Genomic DNA, 22,622 nt, shown 5'->3' with positions numbered 1-22,622 from the left:
CAAATCGAGTCTCTAAGACTCGATTTCTAGGTAGATGCTACGTGGAATCGCGCCAGCTCAGATCTGATCCAAACATGAAAACTCGAGATATTAGTAAAATATATAGTTTTGAAACCATGCCTACTAATTATATTGTTTAGAAAATGGGCTTAATTCCCAAATTTGACCTAGTTTTTGGGTTTAGAAAAACTTGGTTTAGTTCTGATTGATGTGTTCGTTGACAATTCTTTCAAATATTGGGTATTGATTTTTGAGTTTCACTGTTTATTACCCTTCTTTATTTTTATTTTTTGGAGATTCTTTGTATAAACAAATCACTGCTATGATGCACCGATACGGATACGAATACGCGTATCGGTGCGGTACGGGTACGGTCTTAGCATATATATATATATATATAATAATCATATATATATCACAGAGTCACAGACCCACAAGAAGCCACAAGCACAACACAAAACAAACATGAGCCAAAACTCAAAAACAAAAAAATAAAAATAAAAATAAAATAAATAAATACAGAGAGAGGCGAACGCAGGCGAAAGAGAAAAGAAAAAAAAAATTCCTCTCGGTGATTCCGATTCAGAACAGAGGCAAACGAGAGGCGAGGGAGAGAGTGACAGTTTGAGAGACTTACCGGCGGGAAGATGGAGGAGGAGCAGCTCTTGCGATCTGGCCGGATCACTTCCGCCTTCGGCCGTCAGAGCAGAGCACGAGAGTGAGAGTGAGAATGAGAGTGAGAGACTGAGATCGATAGACCGTTGAAAGGAGAGAGTGATAAGGTAAAGGTAATCGTGTGAAAGGATTAGTGCTTAACCCAGCTGTGCCGATTGAAATGTCAGAAATCATGCAGGTGTCAAATTCTTATCCTATCGGATAAGTGTCGGTGCATAAGAGAAAATTAGTTTTTTTTTTTTAATTTTTAAATTTATCTTTTGGAAAACACCCTTTGGTCCGGTTTACAGTCAATTTGGTAACTATTATTTTCAATTTGCAATTAATTTAGTATTTATTGTTAGTAAGTCAATTTGCAATTAATTTAGTATTTATTGTTATCTCACTAACAAAAAATACTTATGTGGCAAACAGTATATAATGTTGACACACTACATATCTATGTGACAACTAAAATAAAAATAAAAAATTTATTTATCATTTTTAAAATGCCCACATCTCAGCATTTTTTAAGAAGCATTTAAATGAAAAATAAAAAATCTTTAATTTATAGAAAAAATAATAATAATAAAAAACCGGTGAAAACATCTGAAGGGCCGGTTCTACTTTGTTGCGCCTGTCTGGTTTAGATTGAGGTTTTTTATTTTTATTTTTATAAACCCAATTCTAAAACCTTCAAGGACTTGCTGATTCAGGTTTAATAACATTTGCAAGGTTGGTTTTAGAAACCTCAAGCAACTAAGGAACCATTAAGCCACTCTTTAAGTCACTGTTAAATCTCCCATATCACCACCTTCAATTCACAAGAGCCCTTCCTTCCCCCTCTTTCCCCCTCTCTCACACACATTTTTCCTTCAGACCTGAGATCAAACGATCTTAACGACAATGTTGTACGAGAACAACAATTCTAGATCCGGATCTACAATTAATGGCGAATCTCCTCCTCCAAACCCACAACACAAAATAGCACTAATCACTGGAATTACTAGCCAAGATGGTTTGTACTTGACCGAGTTCCTCTCAACAAATGGGTTCCTCGGTTGGTTTTAGATCTACAAAATGTGTTGGTGGCTGGTGGGTTTCGATCGAGGTTTATTTGGGGATTTTATTAAAAAATAACTATAAAACCCAAACTATATTATTAGTTAGGCAAGGTTTGAAACAAATTTCATTTATAACAAATCGAGTCCAGAGGACTCGATTTTGCTCTGAGAAAATTGAGTGTGAGACACTCGATTTTCAAGTGCAAATTCACTGGGTAAAATCGAGTGCAAAGAACTCGAATTGTTAGAAATCAAATATGTTTGAAACATTGCCTAACTAATAATATAGATTGTGTTTTATAGTTATTTTCTAATAAAATCCTTTATTTGGGGCTGTGGAATTTTCATTTTGGAACTTGTGGGTCTTGCAAATCATGTGTTGTATATGTAGATGTGTATGTGACCAAGCTTCAATGGTGCTGTCACAAATTGTTTTCTTCCATTTTCTTGGCAACCAAACAAAGGCTAAGAAATAATTTGAGATTAAAAAAAATTCTTTACGTAAATTTGAGAAATAATTTTTTTTTTTTTTTCCATTTAGACGTTCATGTGGCATTTTTAAATAATAAATAATTTTTTTTTATTATTATTTCAGTTGCCACGTAGGTGTATAGTGTGCTAATAGTGCATACCATTTGCCAACGAGTTAACAATAAGGACTAAATTTATTGTAGAGCATCCACAGTAGTGGAACTAATAATTTAGCTATTTGGTATTATAAAAAATTATTTTATCTATTTTACCTACTCACTTTACAAAACATCCAACAACAGTGGATCTATTTTAACTTTCAACACAATAAAATAATATATTCACTACAATAAACAATAATCACAACCACCGCAACCGGTACTGCTGCCACTACTGCCGATGCCACCGCCACCTCCGGTAGTGTTAATAAGTGATTTTTTTTACCCCAAATTATACTTATACTTTTTTTTTTTACTAAAAAAATTTCTCAATCATCATGATAGCAAATAATCATCTAATGTAATAATAATTTTTTTAATCTCAAATTATATATATATATATATATATATACAGACACACGTATACAATTTCTTATTTGGGCCTAAAACAATTTCTAATATCTTAACAACTAAACTTATTATGAAATTATTCTAAAATATTGTAAAATTAACATTTATTATATAGAGTAAGATTTAGGTATAGTACTTAGGTGCTGTTCTTTAGGTTCTACTCTTAAGATTCTATAATGTGAATTTTTTCTCATATGATGAAAGTGTATTTTTTAGTTAAGTAATCACATGGTTGAATCTTAAAGGGAAAATATAAGAAACAACACTTAAGATACTATACTTAAGTAAGCTTTTTTTTTTTGTTTGAGATATTTTAGTGTATTTTGTTCTGTTGTGTTTCTAGGGTTTGTTATGTGATTGTGATCTAGAATCCGAGTAGAGCTTGTTGTGGAGATTTTTTATTTTGGTTTTCTTTTGACAAATCTTGCTTTATTCTCTGTTTGGTTGCTAAGATAATGAAATGAAATCATTGAATCTTATGTATTTTCTTGCATTTTTCCAGTGATTAAAGTCAAGCTGAAAGATTTGCTTTTAAAATTAAAAATAATAATAATAATTTTGACCTTTAGTCAGTTGGACTATTAATTTTTTTTGTATTGGGTTTTTGTGATTTGCAGTAGAAGCTTGACGAGGAGAATGATGGGAGAGAGATTGAGAGAGAGGTGAGAGTTTTGTTTTTGAAAATGAGAGAATGAGTGAAACGGAGGAGGAAAAAAAAAGAAATAGAAAAAAGAAAGAAATATTATTTTAATGAAAGTTGGGAATAAAAAATATTATTTGCTTTTAGTTTTGACCTACAGTGTACAACTCCATTGCCGTGCAAAGTAGCAAGTAGCTAAAAATTTTTAGTAATAACACGATTGCTATAGTATATATTTTAAGTATTAGTGGTGCTAAAGATAGCAATATAATTATTTAGCACCATTATTACTAGTATTCAAAGTTAAAAATAACATGGATCAAATTGACTGTTTTTAAAATGTAGTAATCAAATTAATCGTGATCCTAAAATGTAGAGATCAAAATAGTGTTTTTTTTTTTTTAAGTATTTATTAAAGTCTATCATAAAATTGTAACTGGGATTTCTTTTTCCCAGATTGTCATATCTCGTATTTGTAATCTCTTCAAAGATTCTGTTATGGTCAAATGAAAGGCTAGGGACTGAATCTAAGGGTCAGTTTGGATACAGCTGAAAACTGAAACTGAAAACTGAAAAGCACTGTAGTAAAATAATTTTTAAATATGTGAATAATATTGTGGGACCCATTTTTAATGAAAAAGTTGCTGAAAAGTGTATTTTGTGGAACCCATAAACAGTGCATAAAAGCACTGTTCACTAAGAAAAGTCAAAAAGTTACAGCTTGACCAAAAAAAAAAAAAATCTAAAACGTAAACGTGCGTCTGGGAATGTAATTTGTGTAATCAAGCTTGATTGACATCAGGTTTGACATGTTTGAGAGGAGTAGTAATGGAGATTGTAAAGATGGAGGGTGAGATATGGAAGGTGAGCTAGTGCTTGATGAGGAAGCTGTGGTAGAGGCAGTGGAAGCCATGGAAAATGGCTCTGATACCATGAAAGAAAAATGAAAGCTTGGAAGAAAAGCTCAAATCTTAACATATAGAGAGAGAGAGAGAGAGAGAGAGAGAGAGAGAGAGAGAGAGAGAGAGAGAGAGAGAGAGAGAGAGAGAGATATGAAAACTCTGAGAACTGTATTGAATAGAATTCTCTAAAATTATTTGCATTCCAAGCATAATGATAAAATGTACATTAAGACTCTTTTTATAGAGTTCTACAATTTGATCACGTGAGACTAATCCCAATAACAATCTGTAACTAACTTTCCTAAAAAATTATATAAATATCAAGTTTGTTACAAAATCTATCTAGATCAGTTTGAAGTTATCTGGATTGGTTCAATAAGTCAGCAGCATAACCAGAAAACAGAGTTGAGGAAGGAAGCTTGGAACGACGTCGTGTTGGTCTCAGCTGAAAACATAAAACTCATCTAAAACAGAACGATGTCGTGCTACTTAACCAAACGATGCCGTTTGTCTTTAAATGAAAAAAGGGCACCGTTTGATATATTACCGTTAAGTAGCCATTTTGTCCATTTTTTGAACCAAGATCAGAATCTAACTAAGAACTGGACAAATGGCTTTGGCTTCTTCCTCTTTCATTACATGCTAGTGGGTCGTTATAGATGAAGGTCTAAGACTCTTCAGAAATATTTTCAACTTTGGGGGGCCATGGGGATGGAACTCTAATCCTTAAGTAATTTCACCATTAAGATCTAAAATACAAAATATATAGGAGGTTTTTGAAAATCTTTGGTAGGGCATGGCCCCCTTTGCCCCTTAATAGATCCGACAATGAGTGAGCAAGATATATAATATTACTCTTTTGACAAGCAATATCAATTATTTCTTTGGCAATGAATAAACTTTTCTTCTACAACAACAACCAAAAAAAAAAAAAAAAAACTTAAATTGACAACCAAGTAAAATAATAATTTGAGGCAATTTCTCTTAGCTAAATTTTCATTGATGGACACCCAAATTCATTCTCCCTCTATGAAAATGAAAAATCAAATTAGTTTTTTGGTTCTCATTGTCTAAGCCGTTTTTATGTTTGAATTCATTTTTGCACATTTATGTGATTTAAGTTGCAGCTTAATTTGTCTGTTTTTCTAATGTTTCGAATATTTATATTTTATTCTCTCATGCAATTTTTAATTCTACCTAATGTTTCAATTCAATAAGTCCACATGCAAAATCCTTTTATTCGCAACTGTTTGAAGATTTTGTTTTGCTGAGGCTACACAAATTATAGGTTGAATTTTGGAGAGACTCAAGGATTTATATGAGGATTTTTTTTTTTTGAGAAAGTTATATGATGAATTGATGATATATTTAAATATGGCCCATAAGGATCATAATACTGTCCCATTGCAATAACGATCCTTGTTGCATTAAGAATGAGAAATTAATAGCAACTGAAAGAAATATAAGAATTAATAGTGACTTTGATCCAAACCAACTTCTAAATTCAAAAACAGTCCGAACAAGAAAATTTCAATCGTCAAATATTAATAGAATAGAAGCTATCATAAGAATCAATAGAGAGTTATTAATAGTACAGTGGGAGTCCTTTATAAAACATTAGTAACAATACACACCCTATTAAATGACCAGAGTTCAGCAATTAATATATCGCACACAATATACAATACAACATGCATAAAATAAAGGAGATTATTTTTCTTCCCCATCATTAGTGTTACTCCTAGTAACTATTACCAAAAGGCAAAACGGGTAGTAGACAATGTAGCGAAAAATAGGATGTGGTAAGGAACTTGGCAAACATAGTGGAAAAAATAGTAACGTGAGGATAAGGAGGAAGAATGATCCAATGATCAAAACGATAGAAGCAAGCCAGTGGAGGCCTCTCACCATTAAATAACTACCAGTCATGAATGCTGAGGAGACCATAATAAGAGCTAGTCCCAATATTGGCACGGCAAACTTAAGGGAAGCAATAACCAAGTTAAGATCACCTAATTGTGCCCAGATGAGTGCAACAACAACAGTAACAGAACTATACATAGCTATGGTGTTGCTGATAATGAATACTTGAAACAAGTGGTGTCTTAGGAATTTTGCCATGCCTTTGTGTGGATCAGAGTCATCGTTGCCGCCCGGCACAGTGAAACCTGCAGCAAAGGTTACAGTGGCCACAAGTGTTGCAACCAACAATAGAGTGTTGACCCTATCCTTGTAATTGTCCGTGTTGGGTGTCTGCCTTGGCTTTGAGCTTTGTGAGTTCTTAGTGATGGTTTCCTTATCCTTGTCCATGCTTGGACTAGGAGCATGTGATTCGACGCTGGCGTATCTCAAGGCTAACCACGTTAATCGCTGCACGATAAATGACAAACATTTTGTCATGACCATATTGGTCAAATACAACATATATAATCTCCCCCCATTTTAGATAGTTTTTGCAGAATTGAAGTTGAGCTTAAATACAATTTTATAATTTATTTACGTTAAGGGTTGAGAGAGGGTGAGATGCCATGTTTGGAAGTTTGGAGAGAAAAGAGAGTAGAGGACAGTAGAGGGGGGAGAAGAGTAGAGGAAAATAGTTATCCTCCACCTTATTTGGATGTTTTTAAAATTAAGTAAGAGGAAGGGGAATAATTATCTTTTCATAGTTTGTAAATTTGTTAATAAGGTAAGGGTAAATTTGGTAATTCATTTGGTCAAGCATTTCTATATTTTACTCTCCCTCCAAATTTCTCCAATTTGGGAGAATTAAAAATGAGAAGTTAGAAGTACTTAGAATCCCTCTAAACCGCTTCAAATCCCTTCCCTCTTCCTTTAAAAAACATCAAAATAAGGTAATTTAACTTATTCTCTCTCCTTCTCTCTACTCTATTCTCCTCTACTCCCCACCCATCCAAACAAATTAAGAGAGAGAGAGAGAGAGAGAGAGAGAGAGAAGGCACCTAGAAATCAAGATTAGTTGCTCAATAACTACAAGAAATCTGGGTTTAGGCGGCGTTTTTTTTAGTGACGTTTTTTAATTCGTCGCTATAAGTGATATACTGTGACATTTCTGAAAAACGCCGCTAAAGAGTAAGTGTTTAGTGATGTTTTTTAAAAAACGTCACTATAACTCAAACAATAGTGACGTTTTCGAAAACGCCTCAATAAGTATAGTTTTAGTAGCGTTTTTCTGGTTTATAGCGACGTTTTAGGAAAACGTCGCTGTAGGTTTTAAAGAACACTGCCAGCAAAGTGCAAAAGAAAAAAACTCTTGCCCCACATTTTTGACTTTTCCGCATAAACTATTGCCAACAAAGTGCATAAGAAAAAATCTTGCCCCCCATTTTTGACTTTTCCACACAAACTTTTGGAAAAATTTCATTTCCCACACTTTTTTCCCTCTTCTTTTTTTTTTTTTTTTTTTTTTCACTTTGTTTTTCTTTCTTTTCTTTTGTTCACCGTGTCCCACACTCCCAGTTCACTTCTTCTTGTTTTTTTTTTTTTCCTCCACTTTATTTTTCTTTTGCTCACTTCGTGTCCCACACTCTCAGTTCTCTTGGTTCTTCTGTCTCTCTTCTCCCACGTCTCTAATCTCCAAAGTAGCCACACTTCTTCTCCCTCAAGCCTCCACACATTTTCTCTCCTCCCTTGCCACCCCAAGCCACTGCTGACCCACCATTTCTTCAAAGTGTAAGTCTTTGTTTTTGACTTATGGGTTTACTTTGATTTGGTTTTTCTTTAATGGGTATGGAGCTTTTGTACTAATTTTTGCTCTTTTTCTGTTTTGGTTGGAAAGTTTTTGTTGTTCAAGTTTCTTTAAAGTGTAAGTTTTTGTTTTTGGCTTATGAGTTTGCTTTTGATTTGGTTTTTCTTTAATGGGTCATAGAGTTTTAGTGCTAATTTTTGCTCTTTTTTTTTTTTTTTTTTTTTTTTTTGTTGGAAATTGGTACAGGAAGCTCTTATTCAGATTTGGCTATTTGAGCAAAAGGACCTGAGAATCAAGGGCTGAATGATTGTAAGTTTATCTACAAGTTTGTACATCTTGTATTTTTTTTTTCTACTTAATTTTTCTATAGATTGTAGATTTCGAATTTTTTTTTTTTTGGTTATTGGTTTTGTGGTTTAGCAAAAGGATCGGAGACTTTATTTTCAATACCATTTCTTCAAGCATTATTTACAACCTAACAATCCATTGGAGGTATGTAAGGATTGTGTTCTATTTGCACCTTAAAATTTTAGTATTAACTTTGCAGTCTTTTTTTTTTTTTTTTTTTTAATGTCTATAGAATGGTTTATGAAATTAAAATAGTCCTATACAATTAATTTGCTTAGGATGTTCAAAATTGGACTTATCTACCTAGGTATTATCCATGACATTCACAATGGCAGCCATTGGAATAAAATTTTGATAATGAGCTCCCTGCATTCATGATTTCATTTAAAAGTTCTAAAACTAAGCTTTTTTTTTTTCTTTGACAATTATGTTATGGGATTACAATTATTACTTAATCAGTGGTATTGAGCTATGTTTGTGTGTGTTTGTTATTATATTAGAAATTGCAATTATTACTTTATATGAAATTATAGTAATTTCTTTATAATCTTAGAAAATTAAGAAAGTTGTGGCTTTTTTTTTTTTTTTTTTTTGCAGGTTCATTTGGTGTTATTGGCCTAGGTGTTGGGGTTTCACTTTTGTCATGAGTATATAATCTCAACTAAATGCTCTTTTTTCTTTATATATATATATATATATATATATATATTGTTACTAAATTTTCATGCACCACGACTCATTAAAATTTTCTGCAATGGCACCCTTATTTGCCTTAAACATCATTTAAATGTCCTCTTTTATCTTGCAGGTTAAGCACTCATTTATTGTGATAAGTTTGGATTTTTTTGGGAAAGGTGCTTGCTTGGCCTGAGCATAGTAAGTAATTTTTGCTTAAAACTTTGTACTTGAGATATTGATAATTGTCTTGGGGTGGATTATTGAGTTGGAGCAAGCGGATAGCTTGCATGGTGCTATAAGGCTATTTACATTTATATTGGAAGTGTTTATTATTTTTTGAAAATCTGGATGGAAATTTTCATGTGTATTCCTATTTGCTTTGTTTGTGAAGAGTTTTAAAGTTGTCTTGTGTAATCCTATTTGCATGTTTATGAAAATAAGTGGTTATGAAGTTGTTGTATACTATAGGACAAGTTTATGTGTAATCCTCTATAGATGGTTTTTGCTTATTTCTTAAGAGGTTAAATGCTTAATCCGTTTGTGTGAATGAGGATATTGATAGACTTGATATGGTTTGTTTATTATATTTAAAATCATGTGTAATCCTATTTGCATGTTTATGAAACTAAGTGGTTTCGAATATATTGTGTACAATATTTAAGTATATGTGTAATTCTACTTTCATGGTTTTTGCTTAAGTTTGTAGAAAGTGAATCGTTATGATAACTTGGAGGAGCAAGTAACCCAAATGATGCAGCTAATGCAAAATAGGCTAAATCATTCTTCAGAAGCTAGACGAGTGTTAGATTTTAATGTTTTAAGAATGTATTGGGTGTTTAAATTTTTTAAGTATGACAACTATTATTTTGTTACTCAAAATGATTTCTTTATGAATTTATTAGATACTTTTAATTTGTATTCAGGGTGGTTTCAATTTAGATCATCAATCTCCAACTCCTCATAGATCGCAAGCTTCATCTAATCAAGAAACTAGCACATAGCAGTAAACGCAATGTTGTAGTGTTTTATAAGGACTCCATCTCTAGTTGTTTTGAATAACCACATTTATTTTGGAAGTATTCTACTTTGTTTATAATATTGTCATAGTTTGGGTGGTGGTTCTTTTTGCGTAGGTAGACAAGTGTCTTGTTACAACCACATTTATTTTAGAAGTATTGTACTTTGTTTATAATATTGTCATAGTTTAGGTGGTGGTTTTGTGTGTGTGTGTGTGTGTGTGTGTGTAGGTAGACAAGTGTATTGGAATTATATATATATATATATATATAGTGTTATATATCTATTTGAATCTATGGTTAATGCGTTACTGTGTTAGTTTGGACATTTCTTATTTTGGGACATTTATTGTGGAATATTGATGATTAGGTTAGTTTGAGCAAAACAATAGTTTGTACATATTGTGCAATATTGATGATCAGGTTGTTATTGTGGAATATTGTGTATTAGGCAAATCATCAGTTTGGACATTTGTTAGTTTGAGCAAGTTTATATAGTAGCATTTTTTATGTAAAAAAATAATGAGCAAGTTTTAGCGACGTTTGTAAAACGTCGCTAAAGCTGTGAGAAAATTCTTTTTAGCGACGTTTTCTAAAAGCGTCGCTATAGGACTACTTATTTGCGGCGTTTTAAAAGCGTCACTAAGTGTATTTTCCTAAATTATATACAAATGTTATATTATATAGTGACGTTTTAGAAAACGTCACCAAAAGTTTTTGAACGCCATTAAAGATTCACATATGGCGACGTTTTTGGAAACGTCGTAATAGACCTATAGCGACCAGCCTATTGCGACATTTTTGAACGTCACAAAAAAAACGTCGCTGTAGTTTGTAGTGACGCTTTTTGGGTTTTTAGCGACGTTTGTAAACGTCGCCTAAACCCAAATTTCTTGTAGTTTAATAGACTTGAGACACGCCCCACTCGAATGGAGAGGCCACAAACAATTTCTAAGGATGGGTCAAGCGAATGGCAACCCATGAGCCCAAGTTGTTTTTAAGATTACCAAATTTGACAACAAACTTGGTTATAAGTTGTAACTTTAAGCTACAATTAAAGTTCATTTAATATATTTTTTAATCGGATATAAATTTTGACAAATATATCATTGAATTATATTTTCTTATTATATCTCTTATACTTGAAAACTTTTTAAAAGATTAAAGATCAATAATTATGTACATCGATCAAATATTTAAATTTCAAGTTTTTGTAATTCAAAATTATGTATGATAAATAATTTTATAGATCGAATAATAAATAACATTTTATTGGTACAAAATTTGACATATTTACTAAAAACATAAATAACATATAATTCAATAGTTATATTTTCAAAATATATAATAATTTTTTTTAAGTAAAATTTATAGCCTTAAATTACACTTGATAGTTTGTTGTACTTTTTAATTTATTTATTTATTATTATTATTTATATGAGAATAGTTGGAGGTACTTATGTAAATTCATATCGAACTTGACCTGATCGACTTGTGACCTGTGATCATCCCTAATAAAAATTTATATAATTTGGCCTGATAATCTACGTGCATAGCAAAATACACTTAGTTGGCTATATTTTTATTGTAAGTCCATTGAGATATATATAGATCTTAACGCTAGACCAGTGATAGACTAATCTTGAAATGACTTTACTTATACTCCTACACCTACTGTCCCACTACAAGTAAGTTTAATATAAGTTTGATTAAAATTACTTCACTTATTTTAAAAATAAATCTTAAGACATTAATGGTCATTTTGGATTGAGGAGAAGGAAATAGAGTAAAGGAGAGTAGAATCGAGTTGACTGCATATGTTGGCCAAAAATTAGCTAATATGCAGCCAATTCTACTCTATTTCCTCTTACTCCCCGTCTCTCTCCCTTCAATCCAAACAGGTCATAAATCTAGACAAAATATAACAACTTCAAGTATCACATACCTCTCGAAATGAGGGCATCTTCCCACTATACTTTCCCGCAATGTCGAGAGCTGTCTTGCCTTCATCGTTCAACAACTTTAAGTCAACTCTTTTGTCCCATGTCAGAATGCTCACGACCTTAGGATGCCGACCCTTGGAGGCCAAATGTAAAGATGTGTTTCCATCTACATCTTTTTCATTGATAAGCATTTCAAGTTCAGGCATTTTGAGCATATAATTTACCACTTTGGCTTTCCCACTCATAGCAGCTACTTGCAAAATGTTTTGATCTTGATGGTTGAGCAACTCAACCGAATCTGGACATCTTCGAATAAACTCTTGAACTATCTTGATATGTCCTCTACTGGATGCTGTGTGAATTGGAAAGAAGCCATTCCGGTCACTTTCATACATGTAATCTGCAAATTTGTTTAACAAGTAGCGAACCCCTTCAAGGTATCCTATGTATGCTGCATAGGAAAGAGGTGTCATGCCCTTGCTGTCTCTATCTTTAATGCGATGTGGACCTTCACTCATAACACTATCCAACACATCTGGTCCATAAAAATGAACTATCATTCACCCATAATTTAAAACCTTGATGATAATAAGAAATAAGAAATAAGAAACATCTTGATCCAATCAAAGATTCCTCTATAAAGTGAAAACACCACCAAAAAAAAAAAAAAAAAAAACTCATCGTCCCTTAGGGGCTGTTTGGTTGGTGAGTTTAAACAACAGTTTTCAGTGTTTAAACAACATTATACATATTTTCACACTTTTTCACCCACACGTATTTTCAAAAAATATAAACAACTTACCAAACGGGACCCTCGTTGAGTATACAAAGTTTATAAAAAATAAATAAATCATATTTGATTTCAATGAGTTTTAAAATTTGATCCCAACATGTAATTTGTCTTTTAACTGTTCACATAAATTTGGTTAAATTATATATATATGTGGGGCCCAAATGATTTATGGGCCAGGCCCATCTACCCGGGGAGCACCAAAAGGCCCAAGCCGAGGAGGTCTATGGCCCAAGTTCAACGAAATAGCTTTAGGGTACCGCCGAGGGTAGTTCAGTCCTCGGCAGACCCAAAGTTCCCCCTCAAAGAGGAGGGTAAGAACGGTATATGACTGAAACTTGAGAGAAAGATCTTAAATATCAAGGGAAAGCTGCCCTTACTGCCATTCAATGCTCTGAACCTGACAGAGCCGCATTCTTAGACTTTTACAACCACCCCCAACGACTTTGAGTGCAGGCTGATGGGACAAATATCAACCTTGGAAATGCTAACCCTATACGTGGACGAAGGACAGTGAACACAAGGGAATATAAAAGGAAAAATCAGTAACCTAAAGAGGGGGCTGGGAAAAATGGCCAAAAACCAGAGCCTCCCAGCCCACCTCCAGGAGAAAGACTCCATGGGTGAACATAGCATAGACACGCACGAACACCACGAAAAACCCACCGCCTATCGATCAAGGCCTAGCCTTTCAAACCCACGCTCTACAAATGATATTGTTGGGGCCTTCTTGCGTGCGAACCCAACACCCTTACGGTCCGCCACGAATCGTGTCCTCACAATTGGCGCCGTCTGTGGGGAGGCTTGTGTGTTGGTATAGGCGGTGAGTCGAGAGAACTCCGGCGGTATTTCTAACCGTCGGTTATAAAGTTCTAGTATAAGGACTCGTTAGAGACCAAGTTCTTTGGCTAGGGGCTTGGCCGAGGGGCTAATCCCCTTAAAACCAAGCTCCAACTCCAGCGTAAAGTCCCGCTAGGGGCTATGCTTCTTGATTAGGGGCTACGTTTGTCAGCGTTAATCACGCGAATAGTTCTAGGGGCTTGGCCGAGGAGCTAACTCCCTTACAACCAAGTTCCAGCGCTAAGGAAAACTAGGTTTTGGACAGAACCAAGGCATTGCATGGTCCACGGACCCAAGCCTCAGGGGAAACCAACTACCTGGATGATGAAAACTAGGTTTTGGACAGAACCAAGGCATTGCATGGTCCTCGGACCCAAGCCTCAGGAGAAACCAACTACCTGGATGAGGAAAACTAGGTTTTGGACAGAACCAAGGCATTGCATGGTCCTCGGACCCAAGCCTCAGGGGAAACCAACTACCTGGATGATGAAAACTAGGTTTTGGACAGAACCAAGGCATTGCATGGTCCTCGGACCCAAGCCTCAGGAGAAACCAACTACCTGGATGATGAAAACTAGGTTTTGGACAGAACCAAGGCATTGCATGGTCCTCGGACCCAAGCCTCAGGAGAAACCAACTACCTGGATGAGGAAAACTAGGTTTTGGACAGAACCAAGGCATTGCATGGTCCTCGGACCCAAGCCTCAGGGGAAACCAACTACCTGGATGAGGAAAACTAGGTTTTGGACAGAACCAAGGCATTGCATGGTCCTCGGACCCAAGCCTCAGGGGAAACCAACTACCTGGATGAAATGGAAAACTAGGTTTTGGACAGAACCAAGGCATTGCATGGTCCACGGACCCAAGCCTCAGGGGAAACCAACTACCTGGATGAAATGGAAAACTAGGTTTTGGACAGAACCAAGGCATTGCATGGTCCACGGACCCAAGCCTCAGGGGAAACCAACTACCTGGATGAAATGGAAAACTAGGTTTTGGACAGAACCAAGGCATTGCATAGTCCTCGGACTCAAGCCTCTGGGGAAACCAACTACCTGGATGTGGAAAACTAAGCACTAAACGAGATTTAGCTACCCTTTCAGACGAATTATTTAGAGATTATCGTTCTCGGACATTGGTCTAGCATGCATCGCGTAGTACTCAGCGCTTATCCCGGTTAGTTCCAAGAATTTAATTTATTGAAAGTTATCATTGTTATACTTGGTAATATTTGTGAGTTTAAATTAGTAGGAACCTGTATTAAAGCATTTTTTCTGCTCGGAATATCCTTAAGAGCAAGCCTGCATTTAATATTCATGCATAAAGTAGTTGTTACGGAGAAGAAAGATATGTATAGAGAAATGGACTCATATTCTATTAAGACAAAGGAACAGTACAGTGTACAACGAAAAGCTGGAACAAGTTTACATTAAAGCTGACTACATAAGTAAAGGAAAACACAAGCGAGTGGAGAGAAAGCCGTGGGGACAGCTCAGAGGAGAGGTTGGCTACTGCGCCAGGTTATTGTCTAAGGAAACTATTCCTCGACACTTCTACATGCCCATAACTCAGGCAGCCAAAGAGCCTGACCTCAAGCTAACACCATCTACAGAAAAGGTGCAGAGAGCCGGAAGTTGGGAAGCCCCTGCAAAAATTTGCCGGCTGCAAAGTAGACAGTGCTGATGGTGGAAATTCCTTCTGCGGACATACCAAAAATCTGGCATGACCAGAACCTGCTTCGGATTTTGACTAGAAGAGGGGGAAACATCCTTTTCCCTCTGTCGAAGTGGAAATTTTTCTTGAATTTATGCGTCTTTGGCCCATACATCACTCCTTCGAGTCTCGGAAGGACGCGGCGTTTCTGCGGTGGAGAAAGCTCTTTTTCCCTAACCCTCGCCTCAGACATGATTTCCTAAAGGAGGAAGCTAAAGGGTTTGTGCGTAAGCCAAGTAACTTTCTCTCCTATTTATTTGAAAAGATTGGGCAGGGGCATTTAATTCACGCAGCGTCCCGAGAGGCGCTACAGACAAAATGTCTCCGGCTCGACTTCCAACGTCAGCTGCGACCACGAGATTAAAGGAGTCTGGGAAAGTCACACCTCGAGCACTGGGACGTCAAAAAGTGCCGCGTGACTAAGGACTAGGGAAATATCTCCTAATTGGTGGGCCCAGTAAAATCGCGGCCCGGGCCCGTCCCGCAAGGGTGTCCTCAGACTATGGCCCACGCCGGGGAATAACAGCTGCCGAGGGCAACCTATTGCTCGGCAACTGGTGAGGTACCTGAAAAAAGGGGTAAACAGAGCCAAGGCCTTGCAGGGTCCTCGGACCTGCGCCTATGAAAAAAGCCAAGTACAAAAGGATTATAATTATTCCGAGTTTTGGGCAGAACCAAGGCTTTGTATGGTCCTCGGACCCAAGCCTATGGGGAAACCAAAATACTTGGGTATACGAAAAAAAAAGAAAAAGAAAAAGAGGGACAGAAGGGTTTTGAATTTCATAAGATGGGCTACCCAATAAAAAGCTCAGGCCATTTCAGCTACGGCTCAAACACCGTAAAAGGTTAAGGCCAATAAAGGTATAAGGAAGGTGGTGCAACGCCCCAGCATTCAGCCGTATAAGAGAGTTGTTCATTTAGTGAGCGATATATTTCCAAACAGTTATTCCTCACACGGCATCAAGCCTTCGTTTTTCTCCTCGGCGATCATGGGGTAAGTATTACTTTTCGCTGGTCGGCCTTATCATGCCGAGCACTTCTATTAAAGTTACGGCGATATCCTTTTTATTATTATCAAGTATTTTGGTCTTAATCATTATTGGTTTAAATGCTATATCATTGCGCCGAGCAGTGCTTGCAAACTTATGAAAACGTAAAGACATAACATGCGAAATAAGGTAGACAACAATCTTTATTAATATGAAAAATTGCTACAACGTACAAAAAGGGGCTCAAACGAGCCTATACAAAATGTGAACTGCCTAAGCAACCATTACATCTGCAGTACAGAAAAGTAAACTGTCAAGCGTCTTTTAAACTCGTCTTCAAAGTTTCTCCAATCTCCGCCTCATTGCTGCTCATACTAAGAGAGGAACTCACTTTAAAAAAAAAAAAATGAAAAATGAAAGAAGAAGAAGGAAATAGTAAGGAAGAAATCAATGACGAAGATGGAGGGGATGAATAAAGAAGATGGAAGACATGAGTAAAGAAGGAGGAGAAGAGGAGAGAAGAAATGAAAAGAAAGAAAATGAGCAAAAGAGGGAAAAGAGAAAGCACCAGGTCGGAACTGGTGCTGGGAAGGCTATAAGGAGAGGGCGGGGGAGGGCACCAGGGAGCAAAAGAGGGACAAATAGAAGCATTTAGCCCCTGCCTCAGCCCTGACCCCTAACACGCTGGTGCCATATTAGGTACGCTCGTGAGGAGCCTGATGGTAACGATCTTGGGTGTTCTTGACTCAGTCACGTCGAAAGTTTGACGTGACGAGTCCCTGCTTCGGATTTTGACTGAAAGAAGGATGAGGTTGAGTTTGAGTCTTCGCCACCCTTGTCCCGATCGAGCCATGATGAGCTTTATCGGAACGTGGCGTTTTTGGGAGGGGTGGGGCTTTTGCATTCCTTATTGTTACGGTAAAGTGTTTTACGATTAAGTGTATAAACCTGTAGATAAACCGAATCCTAAGGGAGGCTAGGTATTTCAGGGTCTCAGGGAGATGAAAAGGGATTCTTAATAAAAACAATAACCTCCTCTCTTCCTTCTTATACAGAGGGGGGAGCGGGAGGCATTTAATAGGTTCAGATCTCCAAAGGGATCTGTCAACGCAAACATGCCGGTTCCGTTTCTCCACCCCATCAACACAAACCGTCGAATTAAAGTGGTCTCGTAAATGGTGGTCATTCAAAGCGCGTTCTAGATACCTCAAGCGATAAGAACGCATCGAGCGCGAAATTAAAAACCGTCTCGTGGACCGGTGCACCTCTTGGGCAGATGAAGAGCCGCCAGCATTATTAAGGGGCCGAGTTAATTGGGCCGTAAGAAAAGGTCCGGCATCACCAAAACCCCCCTTTCCAACCCAGAGGTTGGACAGCCGGGTTTTGAGGGGCTATTGTGGGGCCCAAATGATTTATGGGCCAGGCCCATCTACCCGGGGAGCACCAAAAGGCCCAAGCCGAGGAGGTCTATGGCCCAAGTTCAACGAAATAGCCTTAGGGTACCGCCGAGGGTAGTTCAGTCCTCGGCAGACCTAAAGTTCCCCCTCAAAGAGGAGGGTAAGAACGGTATATGACTGAAACTTGAGAGAAAGATCTTAAATATCAAGGGAAAGCTGCCCTTACTGCCATTCAATGCTCTGAACCTGACAGAGCCGCATTCTTAGACTTTTACAACCACCCCCAACGACTTTGAGTGCAGGCTGATGGGACAAATATCAACCTTGGAAATGCTAACCCTATACGTGGACGAAGGACAGTGAACACAAGGGAATATAAAAGGAAAAATCAGTAACCTAAAGAGGGGGCTGGGAAAAATGGCCAAAAACCAGAGCCTCCCAGCCCACCTCCAGGAGAAAGACTCCATGGGTGAACATAGCATAGACACGCACGAACACCACGAAAAACCCACCGCCTATCGATCAAGGCCTAGCCTTTCAAACCCACGCTCTACAAATGATATTGTTGGGGCCTTCTTGCGTGCGAACCCAACACCCTTACGGTCCGCCACGAATCGTGTCCCCACAATATATATATGGAAAAAGTTTAGTTACAAAATTGGAACCTTATTCAATATCATTACCATTACTACTTATTTCAAAATTCTAACCATTGGATTGCATATTCTTTACACTCTTAATAGTTAATACACAGGTCAAATTTTGTGTCAATCAAATATTATTTACTATATAATTTATAAAATTATATTTTATGCATAATTTTAAAATACAAAAAACTTGCAATTTAAACAATTTATTGATATCATAGCTATTAATCTTTAATTTTCTAGAAATTTTGCAAGCATGAAGGATATAAAAAGAAAATATAATGTAATAGTGGATTTGTTAAAATTCACTTCCAATAAAAAGATATTGATGCTATTTATTACTGTTAAATTACATGTTTTTTTATGTTCTTAATAGTTATACCAAATTTTGTATCAATCAGATGCTATTTATTACATTTAATACCAATTAGATGCAATTTATAATCAAATCTAATTAGAATAAGTTGTGTCGTTAGATTTATTTTTATTCTAATAAATATTTTTAGTTGAGTTTAAATTCTTTTTGTTCTATATTTAAACCTTTTATAAGAACTTTATTATTTTGTATTTTCTTTAACTGGTAAATAGATAATATACTATCATAATTATCAAATTTCATATTTATACAAAAAATAAAAGAGAAAAAAAAAACTATATTTTGTTAAACTCTCCGCTTGAGAAGAAAATGTGAATTCTTTTCATTTATCTTTCCATCTCATCAAAACTTCACATCTATGTTAATGTATTAATTAATTGACATTTGCTAATAGAGAAATGCATTTTTAGAAAATGTACTGATTATTGATATAAAAGGAATTTATATGACTATTTTTATAAAATTTATTCAATAAAAATTTTATTTATAATACTTATTATGGAAAAAAAATGATTTAGAATAGGAATTTTTATGCAACTTGCAGGATTTTTTTTATGCAATCCACCACATGGCAGTTAAAAAAGCCATCTACATTTAGGCCTTCTTCCTCAGGTTTAATTTCTTTGGAAAAAAAAAAAAGGAAATAAAAACCATCAAATAAAGAAAGAAAAATTAATAATACATGCAATAAAGAATATAAAAAATAATTGTACACTTAAATTATTTGAAATAATTAAATATTTCATAATTCACAAAAGTAATATGTTCATATTTTTAATTATACTAATCTCAATAATTTATATTTCATAACTTCTTTTTTCTAATGCCACGTAACATAGTGTGTTTATTAATTAATTATTTATAGATAGTGCACCAATTATTTATATAAAATTAATTTTTTTAAAATAGATTTATATAAGAAACCATTTATTGGGTATGATATCATTAAAACAAAGTCCAATAAAGATAAAAGAAAATGTAATATAGCGTGCTGTTCAAATAAGATAATAAAACCCTTTTGTGTTAGAACTAATTTCTCTCTCTCTTACCATGACTTTTAAGTGAAGTTGTAGTGTGCCTTTGTGTTAGAATCCATTTCCCTCTCCTCTTTGTGTGTGTGTTTGTTTCTCAAAAAAAAATAAATAAATAATAATAATAATAATAAATTGTATGCTTACTATAGTAGAAATAATTAAACATCTGTTCCATAAAAAATAAAATTAAACATCTGTTTTACTCAAGTAATAGGTTCATAGTGTGCATATAAAGCTCATAGTCTTAATCATATTATTTCTAACAATTTGCATTTTGTCTTTTCTAATGACATGTAATATAATCGAAGTTGATTATCCGAATAAAAAGATAATAAAAAACTTTACGCTTAATTTAGTAGAAATAATTAAACATCTGTTTCCAAAAAAAATATTAAACATCCGTTGATTTACTCAAAGTAATAGGTTCATAGTGCATATATAAAGTAATATATTGAGTAAGGTTGTAGCCTTAGATTATAACCAATTTTGTAACTAAATTTTATCCTTAATTATATTATTTCTAACAATTTATATTTTGTATTAAAAACTAGACCAGACCGACCGGTTTAATCGAGAACTAAGCACCAGTTCGGTTTGGTAAAATCCATTAAAAACTGGTTTTTAAAACCATTGTGCAACTTCACTTTCATTAGAACTATTGTTAAGTACTCATTGGTAGAATTCACTAGCTTGTAAGTGGAGGGTGCCCAAAAACTTATAAACACATAATTAAACTTACACTTAATCCATATGGAACGCTAAGATCATAACAACCATCAATAATATCATTGTATTAAACACTAATCATAAACTACCATCTCAACAATTGTGAAAAATTTTGTAAAATTTATTGTGCCACTAAACTTATTTGTGTTAGATTAAATAATTAAATTCATCATTTTCTAAAAACCCAAAAGTTTTGTAACAATCAGTAATTTATCAATTGGGATGGCTGAGAAAAACATGGAAACGGCTGGAAAATGAAATATATAGTGAAGTAGCTAGTAAACTTACCTATGTTCTTTCCAGTAATGGCAGCGTGAGCAATTAATTTGACTTCCTCAATTTTACTTTTTAGAGAAAGAACTTCCTCAAATTGATCCAGCTGAAATCTACGTCTTCCCATATTAATTTCATTTGCTTTTTCTATCATGAGCTTCACCATTTCCGCATCCCCTGCTTCGGCAGCCATATATAGAGGAGATTTGTGCTCCTCATTTTGACAATATGACACTACTGGATTTGTTTCAACCAAGAAATCAGCGATCTCACTGTACTTAGTTTTCAAAACCAAATCCACTTCTCTGTATTTGTTTATCAAGGCCAGGTGAAGGGGAGTATTCCCTTCATTATCCTGAATATCCAGATTTTCACTACCAGAGACAGAGGCCAATTTTTTTAACGTGGACAAATGCCCACAACTTGCAGCTACATGGAAAGCAGATTCACCAGCAGAGTTTTTCTCCTCCCAAAAGTCACAGTCGTTTTCAAGCATCGCTTCCACAAGCTGAGAGTGACCTAAGCTTGCAGCAATATGAAGGACTGTATTCAATTGGGGAGTTTTTTGGGACAAAACAGGACCTTCCAAATCCTCGGCTTTAAGATTTTTGATGAAGTCAGTGTCCCCACGCTTTGCAGCCATGTACAAGTCAGGTTGCATGCTTGCAGCCCTTCTAGAAACATCAGTACTAATTTCTTCCTCCTCTTCCTCCTCCGTTCCAGTTTCAAAATTCTCATCTCTTTCTAGGTCGCTCGGTAGATCTCTGTTCATTTCAGCATCAATATTAAGTAGATGTCGTGGACCCACTCGATGAGTCTGTCCGGATGAGTAGGAGCGTTTTCTCGGCATTGAGGACTTCCAGGTAATTGCTGTTCACTAACGTCAATCAAAATGTGATTAGGTTCGCTAGGCCTGTAAAGACTTTCAGAACTTAAAACGGGTACACTGAGTTTTTCGGTAAAATATTGGTTACAGTTACAGGAATCAGCATTGCTTGTTAATTGGATAAAGGAATTGCCGAAATAAAGAGCAGAAGGTTGAGTAATTCGGTAACATAAGTATCGAATCAGAATCAAAGCTGCTCCTTCCCGTGTAAGAGATTCCGCTTACAAATAAATTTTATATCAATTTATGTTGTGCTGATTTTTCTCTCTTCGTTTCAATTATTTGTTTGACATTAAAATAGCCAAATTAAATGGGTAATAAACTATAACCAGAGTCATGAATCATGCTTATACGGTCATACATTTCTAAGTTACACGACCAAATTGTCCATACACAACTGTTTGCTTATTTATTAGATTCAGCTATCCATCATGGACGGACCTGAATCTGACTAATGCCATTGCCAGAGGCTCCTCCAATTGGAGATAGATCGAGAACTTGATCTAATTCTTACTTGTGAACAAATTGATGCATTAGAAAATCACAAGAAATAAAACACGTTTGTTTATGAAAAATAACCTCAAAATCCGCCAGAAGAGAAACTAGAATCCACCAAAATAATATTAGAGAAAACTTTGAAATTTTATTAATTGAAAACTAAATTATCTTGGACGCCACAAAGTGTTTAAATAGAAAAGCAATCCTAAGGCTACTAGGAGATGCTTAGAAAACCCTAAAGTGCTCCTAGAGTGACCAAGAAAACATCTTAGTGTGTATTTCTACCCACGTTTGCGTTTTCAGCGTTTTACTCTTTTTTTTTTTTTTTTGGCACGCGTTTCAGGAGACAAATTTCACTGTTACGGCTACTGTTCATGCACTGTTCTTGAACAATAGCCGTAATATTTGACTTTTCAACTACTTTTCAGCACATTAGTGGGTCCCGTGCACTGTTCACAGGAC

General features: G+C 35.4%; 1 protein-coding gene and 2 long non-coding RNA genes across 3 annotated transcripts; 2 read left to right on the top strand and 1 right to left on the bottom strand.

Annotated features, from left to right (window-relative positions):
- Window positions 1-5,943: 5,943 nt before the first annotated feature.
- Window positions 5,944-21,693, bottom strand: LOC115994253 (protein ACCELERATED CELL DEATH 6-like). Its single transcript, XM_031118317.1, has 3 exons — window positions 20,792-21,693; window positions 11,994-12,526; window positions 5,944-6,670 (listed from the first exon to the last, which is right to left on the bottom strand). Exons 1-3 carry the CDS (start codon window positions 21,624-21,626, stop codon window positions 6,011-6,013), a joined length of 2,028 nt encoding a protein of 675 aa, XP_030974177.1. The 5' UTR covers window positions 21,627-21,693; the 3' UTR covers window positions 5,944-6,010.
- Window positions 7,823-8,317, top strand: LOC115976095. The gene is made up of 3 exons (XR_004088255.1): window positions 7,823-7,990; window positions 8,097-8,123; window positions 8,253-8,317. It is a non-coding gene; the product is annotated as an uncharacterized LOC115976095 (long non-coding RNA).
- Window positions 8,427-9,261, top strand: LOC115976102. The gene is made up of 3 exons (XR_004088256.1): window positions 8,427-8,498; window positions 8,952-9,001; window positions 9,163-9,261. It is a non-coding gene; the product is annotated as an uncharacterized LOC115976102 (long non-coding RNA).
- Window positions 21,694-22,622: the final 929 nt, after the last annotated feature.

Source organism: Quercus lobata, chromosome 1, assembly GCF_001633185.2.
Source record: "Quercus lobata isolate SW786 chromosome 1, ValleyOak3.0 Primary Assembly, whole genome shotgun sequence".
In the NCBI taxonomy this organism is placed as follows: domain Eukaryota; kingdom Viridiplantae; phylum Streptophyta; class Magnoliopsida; order Fagales; family Fagaceae; genus Quercus; species Quercus lobata.
The sequence above is the reverse complement of the archived record's forward strand: the minus strand, read 5'-3'. Positions and strand labels throughout refer to the sequence as shown.